Source organism: Castor canadensis, chromosome 3, assembly GCF_047511655.1.
Source record: "Castor canadensis chromosome 3, mCasCan1.hap1v2, whole genome shotgun sequence".
NCBI classification, from domain to species: Eukaryota; Metazoa; Chordata; class Mammalia; order Rodentia; family Castoridae; genus Castor; species Castor canadensis.
This window is the reverse complement of record NC_133388.1, coordinates 15,787,767-15,814,537: the sequence shown is the minus strand read 5'-3', so window position 1 is coordinate 15,814,537 and position 26,771 is coordinate 15,787,767. Positions and strand designations below refer to the sequence as shown.

Genomic DNA, 26,771 nt, shown 5'->3' with positions numbered 1-26,771 from the left:
AATAAACATGGATGTGCAGGTGCCTCTGGAGTAACAGTCTTTTGGGTATATCCCCAAGAGTGGTATTGCTGGATCAAATGGTAGATCGATGTCCAGCTTTTTAAGTAGCCTCCAAATTTTTTTCCAGAGTGGTTGTACTAGTCTACATTCCCACCAACAGTGTAAGAGGGTTCCTTTTTCCCCGCATCCTCGCCAACACCTGTCGTTGGTGGTGTTGCTGATGATGGCTATTCTAACAGGGGTGAGGTGGAATCTTAGTGTGGTTTTAATTTGCATTTCCTTTATTGCTAGAGTTGGTGAGCATTTTTTCATGTGTTTTCTGGCCATTTGAATTTCTTCTTTTGAGAAAGTTCTGTTTAGTTCACTTTCCCATTTCTTTATTGGTTCATTAGTTTTGGAAGAATTTAGTTTTTTAAGTTCCCTATATATTCTGGTTATCAGTCCTTTGTCTGATGTGTAGCTGGCAAATATTTTCTCCCACTCTGTGGGTGTTCTCTTCAGTTTAGAGACCATTTCTTTTGATGAACAGAAGCTTTTTAGCTTTATGAGTTCCCATTCATCTATGCTATCTCTTAGTTGCTGTGCTGCTGGGGTTCCGTTGAGAAAGTTCTTACCTATACCTACTAACTCCAGAGTATTTCCTACTCTTTCCTGTATCAACTTTAGAGTTTGGGGTCTGATATTAAGATCCTTGATCCATTTTGAGTTAATCTTGGTATAGGGTGATATACATGGATCTAGTTTCAGTTTTTTGCAGACTGCTAACCAGTTTTCCCAGCAGTTTTTGTTGAAGAGGCTGCTATTTCTCCATTGTATATTTTTAGCTCCTTTGTCAAAGACAAGTTGGTTATAGTTGTGTGGCTTCATATCTGGGTCCTCTATTCTGTTCCACTGGTCTTCATGTCTGTTTTTGTGCCAGTACCATGCTGTTTTTATTGTTATTGCTTTGTAATATAGTTTGAAGTCTGGTATTGTGATACCTCCTGCATTGTTTTTTTGACTGAGTATTGCCTTGGCTATTCATGGCCTCTTGTGTTTCCATATAAATTTAACAGTAGATTTTTCTATCTCTTTAATGAATGTCATTGGAATTTTGATGGGAATTGCATTAAACATGTAGATTACTTTTGGGAGTATAGACATTTTTACTATGTTGATTTTACCAATCCATGAGTATGGGAGATCTCTCCACTTTCTATAGTCTTCCTCATTCTCTTTCTTCAGAAGTGTATAGTTTTCCTTGTAGAGGTCTTTCACATCTTTTGTTAGGTTTACACCGAGGTATTTGATTTTTTTTGAGGCTATTGGAAATGGAATTGTTTTCATACATTCTTTTTCCATTTGCTCATTGTTAGTGTATAGAAATGCTAATGATTTTTCTATGTTGATTTTAAATCCTGCTACCTTGCTATAGCTATTGATGATGTCTAGAAGCTTCTGAGTAGAGTTTTTTGGGTCTTTAAGGTATAGGATCATGTCGTCTGCAAATAGGGATATTTTGACAGTTTCTTTACCTATTTGTATTCCTTTTATTCCTTCTTCTTGCCTAATTGCTCTGGCTAGGAATTCCAGTACTATGTTGAATAGGAGTGGAGATAGTGGGCATCCTTATCTGGTTCCTGATTTTAGAGGGAACGGTTTCAGTTTTTCACCGTTAAGTATAATTCTGGCTGTAGGTTTGTCATATATAGCTTTTATAATGTTGAGGAACTTTCCTTCTATTCCTAGTTTTCTTAGAGCTTTTATCATGAAATGATGTTGGATCTTATCAAAGGCTTTTTCTGCATCTATTGAGATGATCAAGTGGTTTTTGTCTTTGCTTCTGTTAATGTGGTTTATTACGTTGATTGATTTTCGTATGTTGAACCACCCCTGCATCCCTGGGATGAAGCCTACTTGGTCGTGGTGAATAATCTTTTTGATGTGTTGCTGAATTCGGTTTGCCATTATTTTGTTGAGGATTTTTGCATCAATGTTCATTAAGGAGATTGGCCTACAGTTCTCCTTTTTGGAGGCGTCTTTGCCTGGTTTTGGGATAAGTGTAATACTGGCTTCATAAAATGTGTTAGGCAGTTTTCCTTCCCTTTCTATTTCATGGAACAGTTTAAGGAGGGTTGGTATCAGTTCTTCTTTAAAGGTCTGATAGAATTCAGCAGAGAATCCATCAGGTCCTGGACTTTTCTTTTTGGGGAGACTCTTGATTGCTGCTTCAATTTCATTTTGTGTTATAGGTCTATTCAGGTGATTAATTTCCTCTTGGTTCAGTTTTGGATGATCATATGTATCTAGAAATCTGTCCATTTCTTTAAGATTTTCAAATTTATTTGAATATAGGTTCTCAAAGTAGTCTCTGATGATTTCCTGGACTTCCATGGTGTTTGTTGTTATCTCCCGTTTTGCATTCCTGATTCTACTAATTTGGGTTTTTTTCTCTTCTCATTTTAGTCAGGTTTGCCAGGGGTCTATCGATCTTGTTTATTTTTTCAAAGAATCAACTTTTTGTTTCATTAATTCTTTGTATGGTTTTTTTTGTTGTTTCTGTTTTGTTGATTTCAGCTCTTATTTTTATTATTTCTCTCCTTCTATTTGTTTTGGGATTTGCTTGTTCTTGTTTTTCTAGGAGTTTGAGATGTATCATTAGGTCATTGATTTGGGATCTTTCAGTCTTTTTAATGTATGCACTCATGGGTATAAACTTTTCTCTCAGGACTGCCTTAGCTGTGTCCCATAGGTTCCAGTAGGTTGTGTTTTCATTTTCATTGACTTCCAGGAACTTTTTAATTTCCTCTTTTATTTCATTGATGATCCATTCTTCATTAAGTAATGAGTTATTTAGTTTCCAGCTGTTTGCATGTTTTTTGTCTTTTGTTGTTGAGTTCTACTTTTACTGCATTGAGATCAGATAGTATGCATGGTATAATTTCTGTTTTCTTATATTTGCTGAGACTTGCTTTGTGCCCTAGGATATGATCTATTTTGGAGAAGGTTCCATGGGCTGCTGAGAAGAATGTATATTGTGTAGAGGTTGGATGAAATGTTCTGTAGACATCTACTAGGTCCATTTGATCTATTGCATATTTTAGATCTTGGATTTCTTTATTGATATTTTGTTTGGATGACCTATCTATTGATGATAATGGAGTGTTAAAGTCTCCCACAACCACTGTGTTGGCGTTTATATATGCTTTTAGGTCTTTCAGGGTATGTTTGATGAAATTGGGTGCGTTGACATTGGGTGCATACAGATTGATGATTATTATTTCCTTTTGGTCTATTTCCCCTTTTATTAGTATGGAATGTCCTTCTTTATCTCATTTGATCAATGTAGGTTTGAAGTCTACTTTGTCAGAGATAAGTATTGCTACTCCTGCCTGTTTTTGGGGGCCATTTTCTTGGTAAATCTTCTTCCAGCCTTTCATCCTAAGCCTATGCTTATTTCTGTTGGTGAGATGAGTCTCCTGTAAGCAACAAATTGTTGGATCTTCCTTTTTAATCCATTTTGCCAAGCGGTGCCTTTTGATGGGTGAATTAAGTCTGTTAACATTCAGCGTTAGTACTAATAGGTATGTGGTGTTTCCTGTCATTTAGTTGTCTTAGTTGTTTGAAGGTGTGATTGTGTGTACCTAAGTTGAGGTTACTCTCTACTGTCTTGCTTTTTCTTTTCCTGTGGTTTGGTGCTGCCTGTCTTTCCATGGTTAATTGGGTTTCACTTTCTGTGTGCAGAATCCCTTGCAGAATCTTTTGTAGTGGTGGCTTTGTGGTCACGTATTGTTTTAGTTTCTGCTTATCATGGAAGACTTTTATTGCTCCATCTATTTTGAATGATAGTTTTGCTGGGTAGAGTATCCTGGGGTTGAAGTTATTTTCATTCAGTGCCCAGAAGATCTCACCCCAAGCTCTTCTTGCTTTTAATGTTTCTGTTGAGAAGTCTGCTGTGATTTTGATGGGTTTACCTTTGTATGTTACTTGTTTTTTCTCTCTTACAGCCTTCAATATTCTTTCCTTAGTTTCTGAACTTGTTTTAATGATAATATGCCATTGGGTAATTTTGGTCTGTTCTGTTTGGTGTTCTGGAGGCCTCTTGCATCTGGATGGGAATAGATTTCTCTAGATTTGGGAAATTTCCCATTATTATTTTGTTGAATAGATTACGCATTCTCTTCGCTTGCACCTCTTCTCCTTCTTCGATGCCCATGATTCTCAAGTTTGGTCTTTTGATGGAGTCGGTGAGTTCTTGCATTTTCTCTTCACAGGTCTTGAGTTGTTTAATTAATAGTTCTTTGGTTTTTCCTTTAATTACCATTTCATCTTCAAGTTCTGAGATTCTGTCTTCTGTTTGTTCTATTCTTCTGGATTGGCCTTCCGTTTTGTTTTGCAGTTCTCTTTCGTTCCTTTTTCTGAGGTTTTTCATATCCTGGGTCGTTTCCTCTTTAATTTTGTCTGTTTTTGTCCTGAGTTCATTTATCTCTTTATTAATTGTGTTCTCTGTTTCACTTTGGTGTTTATACAGTGCTTCTATGGTTTCCTTTATTTCTTCTTTTGCTTTTTCAAATTCTCTATTTTTGTTGTCTTGGAATTTCTTGAGTATCTCCTGTATATTTTGGTTGACCCTATCCAGTATCATCTCTTTAAAATTCTCATTGAGTACTTGTAGTATGTTTTCTTTTAAATTATTCTTGTGGGCTTCATTGGGTCCTTTGGCATAGTCTATCTTCATTTTGTTGGAGTCTGGATCTGAGTTTCTGTTTTCTTCATTCCCCTCTGGTTCCTGTACTAATTTTTTGGTGTGGGGAAACTAGTTTCCCTGTTTTTTCTGTCTTCTTATCATTGTCTTTGGTGTTGTTACTGTCCCTTTACTGTGTGCAATTAGGTATTTTCTAGCTTGTAATAATAACAATGGTAATATTTAGAATGGAAGGGTGAGCTGAGATGGAAAGCAAGAAGTTAAAGAAAGGAGGAAAACAAATACACAGACAAGAGGGAGAAAGCAGAAAAAGGTTTCAGACAAGAAAGTTTCAAAGGTATAAACAGGGAGCGTTAGTGTACTAATTGACAGTAAGCTGAACAGACATTAGAGAGACAGAGAGAGGATTGAAAATCAAAAATTAAAAAAGATAAAGATAAGAATAATAATAAAAAATAGGTAAATAAAAGAAATATCTATATATACAAATGAATTAAAAGAAAATGGAAAATGGAAAATTAAAAAAAACAAAAACAAAAAACCAAAAAACCAAAAAACCTCCAAGTTCAAATGCAATGAAGTTTCAGTCTTAATAATTTGGGTGTCCGTCTCAGTCTCCAATCCTGGAGATGGTGCCTCAGATGTTGTTCTGTAGTTGTCTCATCAAACGGGATGCATAAAGTAGAACAAAACTACACTCACACACACACACACACACACACACACACACAAACCCCACCAAGTGTCCCCAGTTCAAATGCAATACAGTTTCAGTAAGTTTTTCGGCTTGCAGGTGTAATTCGGTTGTTCTCTCATCAATGGTAGGGAGAAAAAGAAAAAAAAGCGTCTGGAGGCAGTTCTGAGAGTGGTATCTGCAACTGTGGCTTGCCTGCCTGCTGCTCTCAGCCTGTAGCTGGCGGTTATTTATGCAGATCTCTGGGGTGAGCTTAGCACTCACCTGGCCCCACAGGCTTTGTTTGCTCAGAGTTCTCCTGTGCGGCGGCCTCTGCTACAGGCTTTTCCCTTTCCAAGCACTGGGAAAGGCGACACTGCCCCGCGTTGTCAGGCCTGCGTGTTTATTTACAGTTCACGTGGGAAGTGGGTCTTCCCCCCTCTCACAAGCGTCCCCGCTCCTGGTTGCTGGGTGCGCCCCGCTCCCGCCAGAGCCTCTCCAGCCGCCCGGCTCGTTTATTTACAGTCCCGGGAAGGATTCCCTTCCCCCAATCTTCAGCGCTCAGGGCGCCCCACCCTCTTTCCAGCGTGTCTTAACTGTTCTTATTGCTTAGTACTCAGTTTCTCTTTTTTTCCCGGGTGGAGGTCAGTCTGTCCAGGGGGCTATGCTGCTCTGGCCCAGGCTTGTCTGTGGGGGAACCGCGGTACCGCGAAGCTCACCTGGTCCGCGTCTTCCCACGCCGCATGGGCGCCGGCCACTGGCGGCCCCGGGGCCCCTCCTCGGTTCTCCGTTTAACTTGAAGTGGAGATTCTCTGCGCCGGCTGGAGGTGTGGAGGAGTCAAAGTTATGCCTTTTCTCAGTGATTATGCCTGCAAAGTGTGTCTCCAGCGTCTCTCCAAGATTTCACTATAGGAGGGTCGCTTTCTGCTTCCTCCCTCTAGCCGCCATCTTGGAAATCTCTGTATCCAATATTTTAAAAAGTCCATCTTCTGGGTTAGTAATTTCATACATTCTATTTTTTTAGTTCTGTAATTTTCTTTTAGTACTTTTGTTTTAGTGGTACTGGGGTTTAAACTCAAGACTTCGTGCTTGCTAGGCAGATGCTCTTCTTCTTGGAATCACACCTCCAGTTCTTTTTACTCTGGTTGTTTTGGAGATTGGGTCTCACCTTTTGCCCAGACTGGCCTGGATGGTGGTCCTACTATTTTATGCTTCCTGCCAGTAGCTGGGATGACAGATGAGTGCTATCACACCCATCTTTTTCCCATTGAGATGGGGTCTCATAACCTTTTTTGCCTGGGCTGGCCTGGAATCAAGATCCTTCCAATCTCAGCCTTCTTCATAGCTTGCTATGACTGATAGCTTGATGCACCCAGCTATTAGTTGAGATAGGAGTCTCACCAATTCTTTTGCACAGGCTGGCTTTGAACTGTAAAACTCCTTATTTTAGCTTCCCAAGTAGCTAGGATTAGAGGTGTGAGCCACTGGCTTCTTTTATTAGTTTTATTTTTTGAGATTTCATTTCTCTTTTGAAATTCCCATCTAAAGAATCTATTTGTCTATATTCTTTAACATATTTAAATGAGTTATTTTAAAATCCTTATTCCTAATTCCAAATTAATCTAGGTCTGTTTCTTTTGACTATGGATCATATTTTCTAGCTTTTTCATATATCTTGTAAACTTTTAATTATATGAGGGGCATTGAGAAGAATACATCACAGAGATGCTGGATGATGTATTTCATTAAAAAGTATTGAACTTGGTGTTTTGTATTTGCTAGAGTGAAGTTACTGAAACATCACATTCCTTCTGCTAAGGCTTAATTTTGTATTTTTGTCTATTATAGTTTGCTTTTATTTCTGGGGCAAACAATATAAAGAATAATCTTTAAAATTTGGAATATGTAGGAAAAGCAGTGCTTAGAAGGAATTTATAGCATTAAAGACAGATTAGAAAGAAGGAAAGAGGAAAAATTAATTTTTTAAAGTTTATTTTTATTAGCATATTATTATACTAGGGGTACATTATGACATTTACAAAAGTATTTACAATTTATCATAATTTACAATATATCCTAGTTAGATTTATCCCCTCTTTCTCCTTTATCCTCCCTGTCTCCCTTCTTAGAATAGTTTCATCAAGTCTCATTGTTCTATTTTCATTCATGACCACATAATATCTTTACCATATTCAACCTCCTTCACCCTTTCCTTATGTTTTCTCTTCCCACTGGTACTAACCCCCCAGATAGGACCTGTTTTACTTTCCTGTCCTTTATTTTTGAAAAAAAGACATTTTTGTTTAAGATAGCTCTATTGGGGGTTTCATTATCACATTTCCATGTATATATGTATTATATCCTGAATTGGTTCCTCTCTTCCATTTTTCTCCTTTCTACCTTACTCCCCTTCTTATGGTGATTTCAACCGGTTATTCTATATCACCCCATAAAATACATCAGCTATATTCTCCTTGTTTACTTCCTTCTTTTAGTCTCCCCCTCTCTCCCCTGTGTAGTACCCTCCCCCCTTAGGGTGACCTGTTTCCCATTTTTGTCCTTCATTGTTTAGATGTCTGTTTGTTGTTCAGTGGAATTTTTTGCCTTGGTGTTATACCTGTACATGCATTGTGCTTAAGTCAATGTAACCCCCCTCTACTGCACTTCTTTGACCTTTCCCCTCATCCTGTTAATTTGTTGTTTAATGGTTTTCAGTGTGTTTCCTTGTGTCTTGTTCCTACACTGATGTGATATATTTAATTGTTCTTTGCTGTCTTTCTTTCCTTCTTTTCCTCCTTCCTTTGTCTTCTCTACCAGTCCCACTTTTGGGTACATGTTATGTATATATTTATATGTGTATATAATATTGCTTCTATTGGGCCTATATTTCACATATGAGAGAACCTGGATAACTTCACTTAAGATGATGCTCTCCAGTTCCATCCATTTATCTGTAAACAACAAAATTTCATTCTTTTTTATGGCTGAATAAAATTCTTTTGTATATAAATACCACATTTTCTTAATGCATTCATCAATCATGGGGAATCTTGGCTGTTTCCATAGCTTCACTGTTGTGCATAGTGCTGCAATAAACATGGGTGTGCAGGTGTTTTTATTGTAACCTAACTTATATTCCTTTAGGTATATTTGTAGGAGTGGTTTTGCTGGATCATATGGTAGATGTAGTTTTAATTTTTTGAAGAATCTCCGTATTGTTTTCCATAGTGGTTGTACTAATTTACATTCTTACAAACAGTATATGAGGGTTCCTTTTCCCCCACATCCTCATCAACATTTGTTTTGTTTGTTTGTGTCATGATGATAGCCATTCTAGCAGGAGTGAGGTAGAATCTTAATGTGATTTTGATTTGCATTTCCTTTATGGTCAGGGATGTTGAACATTTCTTCATATGTTTTTGGCCATTGTTCAAGAAGGAAAATTTATCAATAATATGAGCTTCATACCTTAGGAAACTTGAGAAAGAAGAGAAATATAAGTCTAAAGGAAAAGAAGACAAAATAAATATTATAGAAGAATCCAGTGAAATTTAAAACAGGGAAATGATAGAGGAAAAAATTTTCAACACTGGAATGTATGTTTTATGTATTTTTTAAAGCTCAGGCATATTTCCTTTTTTTTTAAACTGCTTCACACATGAAAGAGAACTCTGTTTCACTGTGAAAAATGTGGGAATATTATTTCATTATTTTCTGGCACTTAGAATTATAGAAGGTGAACCTTAGAACAGTGAGATTTTGTCTTTTATAGGAATTCCTTTGTTTTTCTTGATACTTAGAGACTGATTTATTCATTTACTTATTTAGTTTTAAAGTTTTTATAAATACTTTTAGGTGTAAATATCTTTTCCTTGATTTTTGCCTTTAATGAAGAACACTTTCAATTTGCATGTTTGGGTACTTTAAAAGTGTTTTTCAGGAAATTTTTCATTAATGAAGTTTTAATTATAGCTTTTCTTTGATTTTTCTGGTATATTCCTATACCAAAAATTAATTCTTAGATCAGATGTTCATTTTCTGGATATATAGCAATTACAGTCACTTTTTAAAATAAGTTTATCTTTCTAAGTATATTCTTAGTTTCTCAAGTTGACTTACTTCATAACCAACCAGCTGGGTGTGGTGGTACATGCCTCTAATTCTAGTACTTGGGAGGCAGAGGAAGGAGAATTCAGAGTTTGAGTCCAGCCTGGGCTACATAGCAAGTTCCAAGCCAATCTGGGCTACCTGTCTGAAAAACAAAAGCTATATGTGTGTGTGTGTGTGTGTGTGTGTGTGTGTGTGTGTGTGTGTGTGTTACTATTTATGTTTTTTTGAGGGTTTCTAAATTTGCTATTTTTTTTTAATTTGCTTATTATATATTTTATCCAAATCCATATTTGTCCCATTCTGTTAGCTTTCCACCTGACTTTAAATCTCTGTGACTTCCTACTGTTTTTATAAAGGTCATGTGTTCTCACATCATGATGCAGATACCAAATGCTTTCCTTAAACCTATTGATTTATAGAGTGGATCATTTTTAGACATGTGTTTCCTTTCACTCTTTAGCATAATGTTTCCTTTCCTTTGAAGTATTTTTTGGTTGGTCTCTCTATTTTTCCTCTTAAATTGTATTGGGGTAAAATTTTATGCAAAAAAAATAAACCATTGTTGGCATAGAGTTTGATAATTTTTCACAGCTGTATACATTATCATAACCAACACTACAATTACAACACTAGCAATTTCAATTGCTGTCAAAGATCACATTTCCCCTTTCAGTCAATCCACTATATTTCCCACCACAAGCATCCACTGATGTGCTTTTTGCCACTATAGATTATTTTACTATTTTAGGATTTTATATGAATGGAATCATATGATGTATAACCATTTTTGGTTCTGTTCAGCATAATGTTTTTGAGATTTATCCATGTTGATATTCATTCCTACTCATATAGTATCCCAGATGGATTCCACTGTATTGATAATCAATGAATTAGTTTAATTAAATTAGTTTAACTGTTCATGGCTTTTTTTTTTTTCTGGCACTGAGGTTTGAACTCAGAGCCTCACACTTGCCAGGCAGTAATTGTTCATGCTTTGATGAAGCTCTTTGAATGAAGCTATAAACACTCATGTAAAATGTTTTTGTGAAGATACACATTTATTTTTCTTGATAATTACCTAGCATTGAAAATACTGGATCATATCTTAAGTGTATGTTTGATTTTATTAGAACACTCTAAACAGTTCTTCAAAAGTGGTTGTAAAATGTTAAATTTCCTTCAGCAGTATATGAGAGTTCTAATTGTTAACATTGTTGTCAATACCTGGTAATGTCAATTGTTTTAATGTAGACATTCTGATAGTCATGTAGTATCACATTGTTAAATCTGTATTTCTCTGATGAATACTGATAATGAGTATATTTTGTGTGCTTATTAACTCTCTCTCTATATTTTTTGAGTGTAGAGTGCACAGTGAAGATTTTTGCTCATTTTATAATTGAGGTATTTATCTTACTATATGTTCAAGCTACAAGATTTGTCAACATATCATGAATATATTTTCAGTTATGGGCTTTCCTTTTTAGATATTTCAAAGAGCAGGAGTTTTTAATTTTGATGAATTACATTTTATAAATATTTTCTTCTATGGTTTTCTTTTGTCTCTACTAAAGTTGTAGAAAATTCTCTTTTGCATCTATGAGTTTTATAGTGTTAGCTTTACATTGTAGCATATGATCTATTTGGAATTAGTACTTATATATGGTATAAGTAGATTCAGATTGTGAAAGTTTCTATCTATTCTTTGTTTGCTGAGGTTTTTAATCATGAATGGATGTCAGTTTGGGACAAATATATTTAGGTCTCTCTTTTGAGGTGATCATATGATATCCTCACTCTGTTCTTTCAATATGGTAAATTATATTGATTTGCTATACACTGTGAAGTCAACCATGCATTACTGGGATAAACTCCATGTTGACCTACTGTGTTATGCAGCCAGATCTAATTTGCTAAGTTTTCATTTGTGTTCTTACACCTACATTTGTGAGAGGTATTTATTTAGTTTTATTTATTCTAATCTTTCAGCTGGCTTTGTATACAGAGTAATGCTGATCTCATGCAATAAGTTGAGAAGTGTCTAGTCTTTTATTTTCTCAGTTTATGTAGGATTTATTCTTTCATTGGCAAGTAGAACTCATTAATGAAGCATCTGGACTTAAGGTTTCCTGTGTGGGAAGATTTAATGTTATGAATTTAATTTATATAATAGCTATAGAGCTATTTAGATTTTATAGTTTTTATTAAGCCATATTTTGTAGCCTTTGTCTTTTGAGAAATATGGGCATTTCATCCAATTTATCAAATCTTTTGGCATCTCTAAAGGATATATTGTGATTCTTACCTCTCATTTCTTACATTGGTAATTTATGTCTTCTTTTTTTTCTTCATCAGGCTGGGTAGAAGGCTTGTCAATTTTATTTAATTTTCCAAATGTCCAACTTTTGGTTTTATTAATTTTCTCTATTGGTTTTCTGTTTTCAATTTTGTCAGTGTCAGTTTCTATCTTTATTATTTTCTTCCTTCTAGTGACATTGAGCTTGACTTGTTCTCTTTTTCCAGTATCCATAAGGAAGAAGCAGAAATGATTTTTTGGACCTTTTGTATTTTCTAATATAAGAATTGAAAGCTATAAATTCCCCATTAAGCATTGTTTTCATTGCATCCCATAAATTGTTATGTTATGCTTTCATTATATTTCAGCATAAATATTTTATAATATTCATTGTGATTTCTCCTTTGTCTCTTGAATTGTTTAACAGTATTTTTAAAATCTAAAAATATCTTTGTACTGATTTCTAGTTTAATTTCATTCTCATTGGAGAATATACTGTATGCTATGGCTCCATCTAAATTTTGACATCAATTTTATAACCAGAATGTTGTCTGTCTTAGTAAATGTATTTGAAAACAACTTAGATTAATGTTAGTTGTATGGAGAGTTCTATTATCAGTTAGGTTAAGTTGTTTCAGAGTGTTGTTAAATTCTTAAAATTTTACTGATGTTCTCTCTACCTGTTTTATCAGTTGTTGAAAGAGGATTGTTGAAATTTGCAAGTATAATTATGGACTTCTCTGCAGTTCTGTTCGTTTAACAGATGCACACATATTTATGATTGTCATGTTTCCTTGATCAGTTGTCATTTTTTCTTTGTGAAATATCTTTTTTTGTTAATATTCTTTGTTCTGGAGTCTACTTATCAGATATTTATATAGATACTCCAGATTTCTTATGATTAATATTTGTATGGCATAATTTTTCTGTTTACTTTTTCTTTGTATTTCAAGTGTGTTTCTCACAGGCAGCATACAATCAGATCATGCTTTTTAAAAAACTTAGATCTTATTTGACAATCTTTGCCTTTTAGACCATTTATATCTAATATAATTGTTGCTTAGATGGCTTTCATTTAATGTTATTATAGATATGACAGTGCTTCACTCTTTGACCTTATACTTATTTTATATTTTTCTCATCCTTTTATTACTTTTTTGATATCATGACTTGTTTTGTTTTCTTGTGGTTTTAAGGATTGAATCCAGGGCCTGCACATGCTAGGCAAGCATTCTACCTCTGAACTTTATCCTCAGATCTTGATTTCTTTTGGAATTATTTTTTTTTAGTATGCAGTTTTATGTTTGTATTGAATCAATAGTTTTACTCCTCTTAAAATGTTCTAGGACTTATAATACTCGTTTTTAACTTCATAGTGCATCTTCAGATAACATACCAATTTACATGCTAATATAACAATGTTTTCAACATTTTACAGACGCACACACACACAAATAACAAGCCTCACAAAACAGTTATTATTTTGTTTTAAATAGTTATCTTTTGATAGCATGTTAATGTGAGTAAAAATGTCTTTTATAGTTATTTACCAAGTCTAACACTCATTATACCTTTGTGTAGGTTTGAGGTTCTGTCTGGCATAATTTTCCTTTAACTTTTCTTTTTTTGGTACTGGGGCTTGAACTCAGGGCCTACACCTTGAGCCACACCACCAGCCCTATTTTGTGATGTTTTTTTTTGAGATAGGGTCTCACGAACTATTTACCCTGGTTTGATGTCTGCCTCCTGAGTAGCTAGGATTACAGGCGTGAGCCACTGGCACCCGGCAAAGAAATTCCTTTAACATTTTTTCTAGTGGAGCTCAGCTGGCAATAAAGTCTGTTATCTAGTGTTTTTCTTCAGCTACCCTTTGTTTAATATTTATGAGAGATATTTTCAGTGGGAATAGAATTCTAGGTTCAGTTTTTTTCTTTCACCCTATTAAATATGTCTTTCCATTATCTCCTGGCTTATATTGTTTTTGTTGAGAAATCAGTGATCATTTCTGATTATCTTTGTTCCCCCATAAGTAAATGTGTCTTTTGTATGTGTGTATGATTGTGTTTTGGCAGTACTGGCGTTTGAACTCAGGACCTTGCACTTGTTAGGCAGGTACTCTACTACCTGAGCCATTCTGCCAGTTTTCTTTTGTGTTGGGTTTTTTCAAGATAGGGTCTTTTGAACTATTTGCTCTGACTGGCCTTGAACCATGATCCTCCTGATCTCTAGCTCTCAAATAGTTAGGATTGTAGGAGTGAGCCACCAGTGCCTGGCAAGTAGTGTGTGTTTGTTTTGTTTCCTGCTTCTTTTAAGATTTTCTCTTTATTGTAGTTTGTCATCAGTTTGATTTTAGTGATTTGTCTTTGCTCATGAGTCATTGAACTTCTTGGGTCTGTGGACTGTTCTTATCAAAGTTGAAAACATTTGGCTATTATTTCTTCAAATATTTCCCCCTGTGGTCCTTTCCTGTGTTTAATCATATGTTTTTTTCATGACCTGAAATTTCCCCTGAGCTTACTGATGCTGTTTATTTTTTCTCAATTCTTTGAGTAGTTTCGGTGATTATGTGATCTAATTCTCTGATCTTTTCTTCTGCATTGTCTAATATGCCACTAAACCTAGCCAGTGAATTTTCATTTTGGACATTGCATTTTTCACTTTTAGAAATTCCATTTTTAAATTACATCTTTCATCTCTAACCTCATTATGTTTATGTTCATGTTTTCCTTTGAACATATTTAAATAGCTATTTTAACGTTATTGTTTGCTAACTATCACAGCTCTGTAATTTCTGGCTTTATTTCTGTTGACCAATTTTTCTCCTGGGCTCTCAGTAATATTTTCCTGCCTTTTCAGATATCATTTAATCTTTGACTGGATGCTGGATTTTATGAATATTATGTTGCTTGAGTGTCTGAATCTTTTGGTCTCCCATTATAATACATTGAAGTTTGTTTCAGTAATCAAGCTACTTATGGATCAACATTACTCTTTCAACACTTGTTCTTAAGCTTTGTTAGAGTGATCCTAGGGTGGCATTTTCATTGTTAGTTCAGCCCCACTACTAACGTCTGACCCTTGTAAAATCTCTGTTGAATGCCCCAGGTTTTAGATGATTTCTTACTCTGGTTTGTAAATCTCTCCCAGCCATGTATGAGTACTAGAAATTGTTTAGCTTACAGCCTTCTGCATCCCCCAGTTGTTCTTTATCCAACCTCATGGAATTTTGACTGCATACACATTCAGCTTCTTATAATGTCAAAGACCCAAAAGGAATCCTACTCAGATTTCTGGATCTCCTTCTTTGTATAGCTTCTGTTTCTTTTGTGCTCCATTTAGCAAATTCCAGCTACCTTGCCTTCCTAAACTCCAATTTCTGTCCCTTCAACTTGACACAACAATCTTACTTATCTGTTTTTGTAGGGCCAAATCAGAAAACCAGGGTGATTGTGGGGCTGACTGCATTTTTTTCTCTTTTCTCAAAATACTTGTTTCATATACTTTTTCAGTTTTCTAGTTGTTTATGGTTAAGAAGGCAAGTTTAAACCAATTACTTGATCATAGTTGGAAATAGGATTCTTGTCTTCTGTCTTTTTATGCTATCTTTTGTTCTTGTTTTTGAATAACAAAGTTCTATGATGACTATATTTGTTGCAAGATAAGGTACATAGATTGTTCTTATATCAGAATTAATTTTAGTGCTTTTCCCAAATGCAAATTGTAACTTCAGAGATTTTGATTCAGTAGACTTAACATGGCTCCAAGGTATCATGTTTTAAAAACCTTGACAAGTGATTTTTAACATACAGAAAAAGCTAAGAGTTGCTGTTTTAGTAAGCTTTTATCTACTGTGGTTTTGATGAGCTTATCCTACAACCTGTTATGAACTCATTGACACTTTGTAAGAATAAAATGGAAAATAAGAGGAATTAGACTTGAATATCCTTATCATCCACCTAAAAAGCATTAATTTCTGACAGAGCAGAAGTCTTTAGAGCTCTGACCAAGTACTGTGGGTATTGCACATTCTGATTTATTTGTGCTGTGCCACAATACTTGCTATATGTTTTGAATATTACTTATGTCTTTAAGTGTCAAGAATTTATTAATATTTATAAGGCAATCTGTTAACACTCTCATAATATACCAACTCAGAGATGATTAGCAGATTTCATTTTGTGTGTCAACTCTGTGTTTTCCCTTTTTATTTGTGTATATTAATTGTACAAATGGGTTTCATTGTGATATATCTTTACATGCACATACTATGATTTGATCAAATTTACTCTTTCTATTATTCTTCCTTAGCTCCTTCCCTTGTATGTTTTAACAGTTTCATTATTCTGTTTTCATACATGCATGTAAGGAACTTCAATCATATTAATCCCCCAATTACTCTCTCCTTCACCCCCTCCTGTTGTTTTTCACCCCACCAGACAGTTCTCCTTTTACATTCATATCATTTTTAACGTCTAGATTCTGCATATGAGAGAAAACACACAATATTTCTTTCTTAGTCTGGCTTATTTTGCTTAACATGATGATCTTAAGTTCCATCCATTTTCCTGCAAATGACATAATTTCCTTCTTCTTTGTGGCTGAATAATACTCCATTGAACATTTGCCTCATTTTCTTTATCTGTTCATTCATTGGTTGATTCTTGGGATGATTCCATAGTTTGGCTATTGGGAATAGTGCTGCTATAAATAAGACTTGCAAGTGTCTCTATTGTATGCTGATTTATGTTCCTTCAGATATATGCCCAAGAGTATAGCAGCATCATAGAGTAGATCTACTTTTAGTTTTTTTGAGGAACCACCATACTGATTTCCACAGTGTTTGCACTAACTTACATTTCCACCAATAATATATAAAGATTCTTTCCCCTTCTCCCACACCTTTGCTAGCATTTATTGTTTTTGTTTCCTTGATGATTGCTATTCTGACTGAGGTGAGATAGACTCTCAATGTTGTTTTGATTTGCATTTCCTTTATGGCTAAGGTTGTTGAACACCTCTTCATGTACTTATTAACCATTTATACTTTTGAGAACTGTTTGTTCCGTTCATTTGCGGAACAATTAATTGAATTATTTGTTCTTTTGATTTTTTTTTTGTGCTCTTTATATGTATTCTGAATATTAAACCTTTGTTCAATGAATAGCAGGCAAAGATTTTTTTCCCCATTCTGTAGGTTGTCTCTTCATTTTAGTAATTGTTTCTTTCAGTGTAGAGAGGACTTTTAATTTAATACAATTCCATTTGTTGAGTCTTATGCTTATTTTCCTGAGCAATTGGAATCCTGTTCAGAAACCCTTTCCCTAGATCTGTTTCTTTAAGTGTTCTCCCTGTTTTCCTGTAGTCATTTCAGAGTTTCAGGTCTTACATTAGGATCTTCCATCCATTTTTAATTTACTTTTGTATAGTGGATAGATAAGGATTTAATTTTATTCTTCTACATATGGAATCCAGTTTCCCAATACCATTTGTTGAAGAGGACATCCTCTCCAATGGATTTTTGGGGCAACTTTGTTGAAAATCATGTGGCTATAACTGTGCATTTATTTCTGGGCTTTCTATTCTATTCCATTGATCTGCCTTTCTGTTTTTGTGCCAGTACTATGATGTTTGTGTTACCATATGTTGGTAGTATAATTTGAAGTCAGGTATTAGGATACCTTGAGCATTGCTCTTTTTGCTCAGGATTGCTCTGGCTATTCAGGGTCTTTTGTTCCTTGCAGGACTGTGTAGTAGCTGGGTTGAGGTACACTTTCTCACCAGTGGACTAGAGGTAAAACTCAGTTGCTAAACATTCACACGTGTGCTCAAGGTGTTGGCCTCGATCCCCCACATCACTCAAATAGAGGAAAATTAGCTAGAGTCTCTTGTAGTTCCTAGTGTATAGGCTGTTGCTATATGTGGGCTGAGGTTGGGGCCAGTCAAGGGTCAGTTTTCCACTTCTGGGCTGCTTTATTAGAAGCTTTTCTTTTTTGTTTAGTGGGAACCACTGCTGACTATAAGGAGCTTTGTAACCTGTGGTTGTCAGGTTCCTATTTGTTCCACAAACCCGCAGTTTGTACTCCCAGGTATAGCAAGTGTTCAAATCTAGAGGTATACTCCAAATGAGTCAGAAAGTGGGGGGAACAGAGTTGTGCAGTGGTGGGAGAAAACTGAGGGACTCAGGCATCTTGGCTGCCAGACTCAGTGCTTTGAGACCCGCTCAGCAGATCATCACCCTGTGGGAGGGGAGATGCTGGAGGTAAATTGTGTGATCTGTGGTTCCTGGGATCAGAGCTCTCACTTCTGCCTGGCAGCAAATATAGGTAGCTGGGAGGCAGCTCTCAGAGGCCAGTCTCAGTGCTTTCAGATACCACCCAGCAGTTCCCCACTCTCTGTCTCTCTCTCTCTCTCTCTCTCTCTCTCTCTCTCTGTGTGTGTGTGTGTGTTTGTGTGTAAATCATGTGATTCACCAGAACTGGGCTTAGAGCTCTTAGTCCCACCTGGCAGCAAACACACATAGCTGCAAGACCACTCCTGAGGCCGAACACCAACCATGGGCTCAGTGCTTTGTTTCCATTCCTCAGGCAAAGGGACTTGCTCTTTGCCAGGGAAGATGGGACAACCAGCCATAGTGCTCTTCATTGTCTGAACTGCTGCTTAAAGTTCAGTGGGCCCATGTCAGACTTCCTTCTTCCAACTACCTCATGACAGCTACCTCATAATACTGTGGCATTGTGTCCCAAGACTCCTTGAACCTTGATTATTCCTTGTTTTAAAGTCCCCAGAGTATCTCATCTCAAACAATAGGCCCTCTCTCAAGATGGCACATTATTATAGCTCTCTGAGATAAGGGGTGTGACAAAATGTCTTTCTTTTCCAATTTAGCCTGCCATGTTGGACTGGTCACTGTCACACCAAATCCCTGCACTGTGTTTAAGTCTTGTAGGATGTATGGCTTTAAGCAGATAGAGTTGTCAGTCTGTCATCAGGGCCATCTAGATTTCCTTGTCTTTGTGTCTGAGACTTCCCCTCCTGCCCTGGGAAGCCAGGGTGGAGTTGCAGATTTTTTCTACTTTTCTCTGTCACTTTTCTGTTTCTTGTGATTTTCAGCTCCCTGTCCCTCTTTTGTGATTCCTGATCCTCTTCTTCTCTTACTTTCTTCAGAATATAGTCTCTTCTTTGTTATCCTGGCTTTTCTCATTCACAGTGTCAAACAGAGGATACTTCTTATCCATCCTTCTTCTTCTTTTAGGTACTTGGGATTGAACTCAGGACCTTGTGTTTGCTAGGCAAGTGCTCTACCACTAAAGTCATAACCCCAGTCCTTTTTTTGATTTTAGTTCTTTTTTCAGATTGAGTTTTGCACTAACTTTGCCCAGGCTGGCCTTCAACTATGATCCTCCTACCTCTGCTTACCCGATTGCTGAGATTACAGCAATGAACCACCATGCTTATCTCATGTTTTTGAGATAAGCTCTTAGTAACTTTTTCCTTTTGCTGGTCTTGAACTGTGATCCTTGATTTCTGCCTCCTGAATAGCTGGGATTATAGGCATGAATCATCACACCAATTCCCAACTCTGTTTTTATTAGTGGTAACTGCTTGGATCTTAGTGGTAAGAAGAATCGTAAGGCCATTATGAACTCAGTAGGAAGGAATGCTATGATAGATTGGTTCTATCTCTTATGAGTTTAGGATTGGAGGAATGGGGTATATGTCCCATATATTTGCAATTCACATATAGATTAAAGGCAGTCTTTAAGTTTTTCTAATTGTACAAGAAAACTTGTTGCCATTCTTCATAATCATCTTGACTTTACCCTATATGGGAAACAAATCTGATAATTATGAAATACCTATAATCAAATTATTTCTTCATTCATCCACTCACTTATTCATTTCTTTCTAAAAATATAGTCAATATGATACTGTATTAGTATTGGTGGTCTCCGGTCTGTACTTCTTATTTTTTAAATAAGTTGACCAGTTGTCCTAAAAATTAGATTATGGTAGTTTAGAAAGATGTCCTACCTTCGAGCATATAAACCTTTTAGCTTTTTAAAATGATGGAGTACTGTTAGTTAAGTGCATTAGGCTGCATAATCATCTAGAGGATAATTACTGGTTGTGATTTTTGTTCTGATTTATCTAAGACCACTTTATCTAAGATCTTTTCCTCACTTTCATGCATACTGAGTTCAGTGCAGGTATCAGCAAATTAGAGGTTCAGTATGTGGGTCACATGTGAGAGAGAGAGATAAGTATCATTTGGGCAATAAACTTATTTTTCCAATTTCCACATTTGATTGAGATGAGGGTGGGAAATGGAATGGTGAAGAACACCTTACTGCTCATTTCTATTTGAAATTCATCCTAATCCCCAAAACATAGGACATTTCACATAGTTTTCTATAGTGAAAATAGCAGAATGTCAGGAACTAAGAGTTACAAGTTGTATTTACTCACCTTGTGATCATAGCAAAGCTAGTTTACCTCTTCAAATACTACTTTTTTTAAAAATAAGAAATGAGCTTAACAATCTGCTGTAAGCTCAGAGAGTTGCTGGGGAATTAAGTAAAAATATAGCTGGGAAAACTTGGAGAACTTATAACATTATAACATTGTGAGTTAATGCTATACTGTGTATACTATCTTGTATTGGCTTTCTCCCCTTGGAAAAATGGTTGGAGTTGTGATAGCTTTGCTTGATTTAAAATATTTTCCTACATTACAAAAGGTGATTCTGTTAGGAAGTCATCTATTTAGGTTGGTTCTAGTTAGGATAAAAACTAGCAAGTTACCTGCTAATTTTACTAACACATTAATAATTTCAGTGAGAAATGTTCATTGGCTCTACTTTGCCTTACAGCTTGGAATCCCATCCACTGCCAGCACATTGAATGTCACAACGCAATTAACAAACCAGCTGTGAAGGTACTGTTTTATTAGACCTGGTGACACTATGTATTTTCAGTGGTTAAATTGTTAGGAGCAAATTGCTGAATGAAGTGGAGAAGATTACATGCTTTTCTGTAAAGCAGAGGCCTGTGCACTGTAGTAATTGTAAACACCTCCATGTTGAATCTGATGTACTTGGGCAGATTGGGTTAAGACAGAGCAATGAGGTTTTGACTATGAGGCTATAGGCAAGTGTTGTGTAGCACTGAGCAAATTATCAGAAGAATCCTGTGAACTCTTCTATAGTTTTTAATTGGCTTCTATTTAAGCTAATAAACTAAAGGAAATGTGTTTCCCCCTATTTTCACCTGTATGTTACAAATTTGGAGTGCCTAGTATGTGACCATGCAAATCCAAGAATTGTCAGACAAAAGCAGATAAAATTGTTATGTTCAAATGTCAGCTGTGACTTAGTTAAAATGTCTGAGAGGTGTTTGGACAGCATGCACGCAGCAAGTTGCATTGGATGTAAGGAAATAGCAGTTTACAGGTCAATCTGGTAGCTAGTTAGAACTAGAGACAGAACTGGGTACCTCATAATTAAAACTCTGAATCTTGGAAATTGGATGTTAAGAGAAATAATCACATCCTTTAACAAAATTGCTTTGGTATATTTGTTTTTTTTTGGGGGGGGAAGATTTTAGATTTTTGTTAAATTTATTAATTTTATTAAAAACAAATAAAGATGGATTTTGACTGCATTCAAACTTGTATATATGAGCTTTTTGTCTGTTAGGATTTATTTATTTATTTAAAAAAATTTTTTTTCTTTTATTCATATGTGCACTTTGGTATATGTGTTGAAGAGAAAACACTTGGCTTTGTGGACCAATGTTTGGATTTTCAAGGATTAAATTTAACATTATGAAGAGTGGGTGTTAGCTGAAGTTATTAGTGTTCACAGATACTTTTGAGAACTTAGTATTATGGGAGTTTGCTTCCCCCACTGTGTAGTAGATAAACTTTACATATAAAAAGAACCAAAAATATGTCTTATAAACCAAAGTAGCATTGTCATCTAGATACATCATACTTTTAACAAAGGTCATCCTTGTATTATTATATTTGATCTTTGCTGAAGGCAAATTGAATGAATGTTGAGGAGTGGAGGGGAGAGTAACTGGCCAATAGGAGCATACACCTCTCCCATTATACTGTGCATACCCCACTTCTGAACTTTAGCAGTTTTGGGGTTCAAAGGTACTTGATGTGAGGATATTTTGAGCTGAACACATGGAGGTTATATATTATTCATAGAGTTCAACCTGCTTCTTCACAGTGATGAGACTTGCATGGCTCCTTCTTACTTTTGTTTCTGTATCTTTCTTCTTCCTCCCTGTTATAGGTTTCTACAGTTATTTTTTCCACTGATTTTATGTCAGACCGCATTCTCAGGAATGTAGACTCTGGCATTCTTGTTACTAGTGCTTTCTGGCCACCTAATTGCAGAAATCATCAGGAATTAGGTTTTCTTCTTTTCTAGGCAAACATCCTATTCCACTCCTCTAGGTTGATATTACTTTTCCCCCAGGGCCAGTCCTCTAGGATAGGTCAGACCATCTACCTTTTGTCATTTTTCTTTATTGAGGTGAAATTCACATAACCTAAAATTAATCATTTAAAAGTGAACAATCCAGTGGCACTTAGTATATCACAGTGTTTGCAACTACCACCTTTATCTACTTCGAAGACATATTTATCACCCTTCAAATCTTACTTGCTGATCTTTAGGTTTTTTTAAGAACTCTATTTTCTCTCTACACTTTCCAGAAGGGTAATATTCATTTTAATGAATAGCTAATGGCTTCCTGTGTGAGGCCATTTTTTGCACTATAACAAATACTGCCTGCTCAGTATTCTTTCTTACAATGTGAGCGTACCCAAACACACACCACAAGAAAGACATACATATCAAAGTATTCAATATCCAGATTCTTACAACATTATGTTAAGTGTAAAGGAAAGTTACAAAATATATAGTATGATGCAATTTAGTTTTAAAATTACATTTTATACATATTAAAATTCATTGTGGGGTTGAGGGGGGAGACGTTAGAAGAAATATAACTAATGTATAATATAAGTCTAATCAAAATTGTCACTATGAATCCCCCCCTATAATAAATACATCCTTATAAAAATTTATAAAAAAGTTCATTGTGGAAAAACAACCAATAATACTCATCAGAATATTACCAGGGAATGTATCATCAAGATAGAGCTTCATTAATTAAATTTATTTCTTTTTTCCATTCTCCTAAGCCTCTACATGGGCATAGATTATATTTATAAACAGAAGAGAGTTATTTTTTAATATAACAGCTACATATGAATGCATTTGTATGGGGATAAACTGATCTGTTTGGAGTAGACAGACTTGACTCTGCTACTTACAAATCTGATGGATCATATTACTTAAGTTACTTAGCAGTGTGAGAGGTTAATTTGCTAATCTCTAATGACTCTTTATAGTTCTAATATTCCAGGAGTTTTTCCTTTTGAGTGAAATGAAAAACTTATCTTTACCTGGCAGAGGTATCAATAACTTACTAGAAATCAGAGTGAAGTAATAATATTCAAAAGTAGGTCTGGTCTACATGGTGTGCATGGTAAAGTCTTGGGGAAAATGGTTTAATCCTCATCAAAAACCTGTTATTGACATAATAGTGAACTATACCATTAAGCCCAGTGATTTGCCAAATATAAAAGTATTACCTATTTTCATTACAATATGCTGAAAAAAAAGTACTTCTTAGGTAAGAACCAAGAGTTGTGATCAGATTAAATGTGAAAGTATGTTGGACTTACAGAGTATTGTATTACACTCTCTTTTTGGTTTATCTGGTTATATTTGACATCCACTTTATGAAATACTTTGAAGCCCAGATAGTTATCTAAGATAGGGTCAGGAAACTATGTCCCACAACCAAATTGGGCCTGATGCCTGTTTTTGTAAGTAGAGTTTCATTGGAACACAGCTACGCTCATTTGCTTACATATTGCCTATGGCTTCTTTTATGCTATACCCAACAGAATTGAGTAGTTGTGAGAGAGGCTGTATGGGCCACAAAACCTAAAATATTTGCTCTCTGGTCATTTTTAGAAAAAGTGTGCCAATATTTGATTTCATCACCAATAGTAATTATTCATTGCATCTAAGGAATCATAAAACTTAAATAAGGAATATTTTCATGCTAGTTCACTAGCATTAGGGAATGTGAAATTTATAAATTTTGATGGCTTAATTACTTAAATTTAGCATTTATAGCTATTATTTGCCTAATCACCAAAACTCCTAGGATTTTAACTTTGAATTACAGGTTGTTTGGGTTGTAAATGTGGGTCATTTTCCCCCTTCACATCATTGAAAACAACTAAAGGCAGAGTGAGGTTCCAGAAGAATTTGTGTACTAGGTATATTAATTGTGTAAATTAGATATAGCATGGGTTGATTATTTCTTGAAAGCAGGGACAGAATCCAAAATGACTTTAATAAATCATAGAAATTTAAACTGACAAGGAGTATAAAATGCAATTAGTCATCTGAATGTTATGCTCATTTGATTTAAAACATCAAGATATTTGAAATTATGCTGATGATTAATGTGAAATAAACACCTTTCACTTCTATGCTTAGGTTAGTGAAACCCCAGCCATAAACAACAGGAATCAGGGGTCATGTGTAGAGAAAAAAAAGGTGAAAATGAAACATTGTGTGATTGATTCAGAGCTAAGATTGCAGAGTAAGAAAAGTGATCCATTCATTGTTAGATTTAATGCTAACTTTTCTGAATGAGGTATGTTTTAAGCTAACTTTTCTATTGCTAGCATTTTGATATCAGTTATGATTTTGAAATCTTAATACTGTATTTTCCTTTTCCTAAAGAGAGATTACTGTGCTTACCACCCATATAACCAATTTGAGCAGCCATTGAACAGCTCTATGGTGTGAGGGTGGAATTCTTGACACCATTTTTTACTTGAATTACAAATGGCATAGAAATGGAAAATCACAGCGGTCACATACATTTAACTTCACAGTATGAACTTATCAGTCAGTGCAGCACAAACAGTTACAGGTGGAATGGGTCTTACTAAAAGTATGTATTCCATTTTGCTTTTGATACTCTGTCATTGTTGAAATCTTTGTCTCATGATGTAGGGAATGTGGTATAGAGGAGCAGGGGAGCTAATTCTTTCTTTTCATGTGTTTCAGATGTGTATAGACCCTTCTCTGTCAGTAGCCTTGGGTGATAAACCACCCCCATTGTATCTCTGTGAAGAATGCAGTGAGAGGATTGCAGGGTAGGTATGAGAACAACAATGGGAAAATAAGGAAATCATTTGGACTTAAATTTGTTACATTATCCAATTTTCTAACTAACTGATATTTTTTAAAGGTTAGATTGTCTGATATTTAACATATAGCACACTGTCATTTGGAAGACTTCAGCTTTGAAGAGTTACAATATTTCTCTCCATATGACAGAAGAAAGCAGTTTTACTTAATAAAGCAGCTCCAATTTTGAAGGAATCCTATTTAAAAAGCCATAGAGAAAAAAAAGATGTAAAAGAGAACTGTGGTTTCCAAACATGACATAGAATTCAAGTGGGTTCTTTTTGCTTGTTAGTTTCACAGTCACACTCAGCTTTGTGCAGATCATGCAGTATTTTGGTTAGCACAATTAGCATCTGGAAAGTATCATTTAAAGATAACTAAATATGAGGAAATGCCTATAATTTATAATTTAGTTGGAATACATTAGGCATTTAAAATTTATTATGATAGTGCTCTTAATTATACTTCTTTTCTATTAAAAGCCTTTCATCAATAGCATGCAGCTTACAAACATTCATTTGAAAGGGAAACTTTTCAATGAAGCAACCTCAAAAATGAATTTTGTTTTTCTTTATAGGGACCACAGCGAGTGGTTGATTGATGTTCTTCTACCACAAGGTATGGTTTACTTTGAAAAAGATGAATAATGAGTAATCATGACTAATGACATGGTTGATTTATCTCTTTTTGTACTATTTGATTTTACAAAGACAGTAACTAAAATATAATATTCTATGAATATTCATTGACCTCAAGTATTATATCAATGTCTGGCTTATAATATACTCAAACACTTAATGAGGGAAGAGGTATCAACACTACCAAAATTAAGGTTAGATGTTACAATTTGGATTCTGTATGACTAAAGCTCTGCTGAGTTGTGTCTTAAGGGAGTTTCTGTATATGTAATAAATGTTGCCAATGATGAGTTGCTGTGTCAGGTCAGAAAGGGAATAAGGAATGAAGAGAATTGAATAATGACCTTTTTCTTGCCACTGTTATTGGCTCCATGTTTTTTTTTTTTGGGGGGGGTCATTTATTTACTTGCTCTGAGAAGTGAGTCTCCCCATCAGTAAAATGTAAAGACAAGATTTACAATGCTTATAGAAATTTGTTAGAGTTCTTAAAGCTGTATCCTAAAAGTTGGTAGGTCCAAGACAGAACATTCTTCTGCTCATGGAAGCAAATATTCTAGCCACCTCTTTGGTGACTGGAAGGACCAAGAAGAGTACCTAGGCAAGCAGAGGAAAGATGATGGGTGGAAAAATCTGGGTGCGTACTAACTACAGATCAGAGACAAAGGAAGAACTTGATATATGATTTTAGATATAGATAACAAAAAGTTTTATATGAAAGACCCATTTAAAAAGACACATGTTAAAACCTCATATTACATTTACATTTTTTTGTATGTGTTGGTTATTTATTTTTTAATTTTATTTTTATCATTTTTACATTTACTTACATGTGTATACATTATTTGGGCCACCTCACCCCCCACATCTGGGCCACTTTTTTTTTCTTTAAACTTAAGGCCTTTACTTGATGATAATTTGATAATTGCACTATCTCCTTGTAGCCTCACTTTTATTATTAGACCATCTCAACCTTAAGAGACAAATTCGTTTAATGAGTGCTTGGCATCTGTAAAATGGAGCAATACTGTCAGCCTCTACTTCCTTCAAAGGGACATTGTGAAAATTTACCAAAG

General features: G+C 35.3%; 1 protein-coding gene across 30 annotated transcripts in view; it reads left to right on the top strand.

Annotated features, from left to right (window-relative positions):
- The window catches only part of Unc79 (unc-79 homolog, NALCN channel complex subunit), a 261,091-nt gene that overhangs the window by 79,433 nt on the left and 154,887 nt on the right, over positions 1-26,771 (top strand). For all 30 annotated transcript variants that reach the window (XM_074067276.1, XM_074067275.1, XM_074067270.1 and 27 more), the window contains 3 exons: positions 20,633-20,697; positions 24,938-25,026; positions 25,638-25,678. In XM_074067276.1, coding sequence (XP_073923377.1) covers positions 24,938-25,026; positions 25,638-25,678 — 130 coding nt within the window. In that variant the 5' untranslated portion in view covers positions 20,633-20,697. The remainder of the gene's footprint in view (positions 1-20,632; positions 20,698-24,937; positions 25,027-25,637; positions 25,679-26,771) is intronic.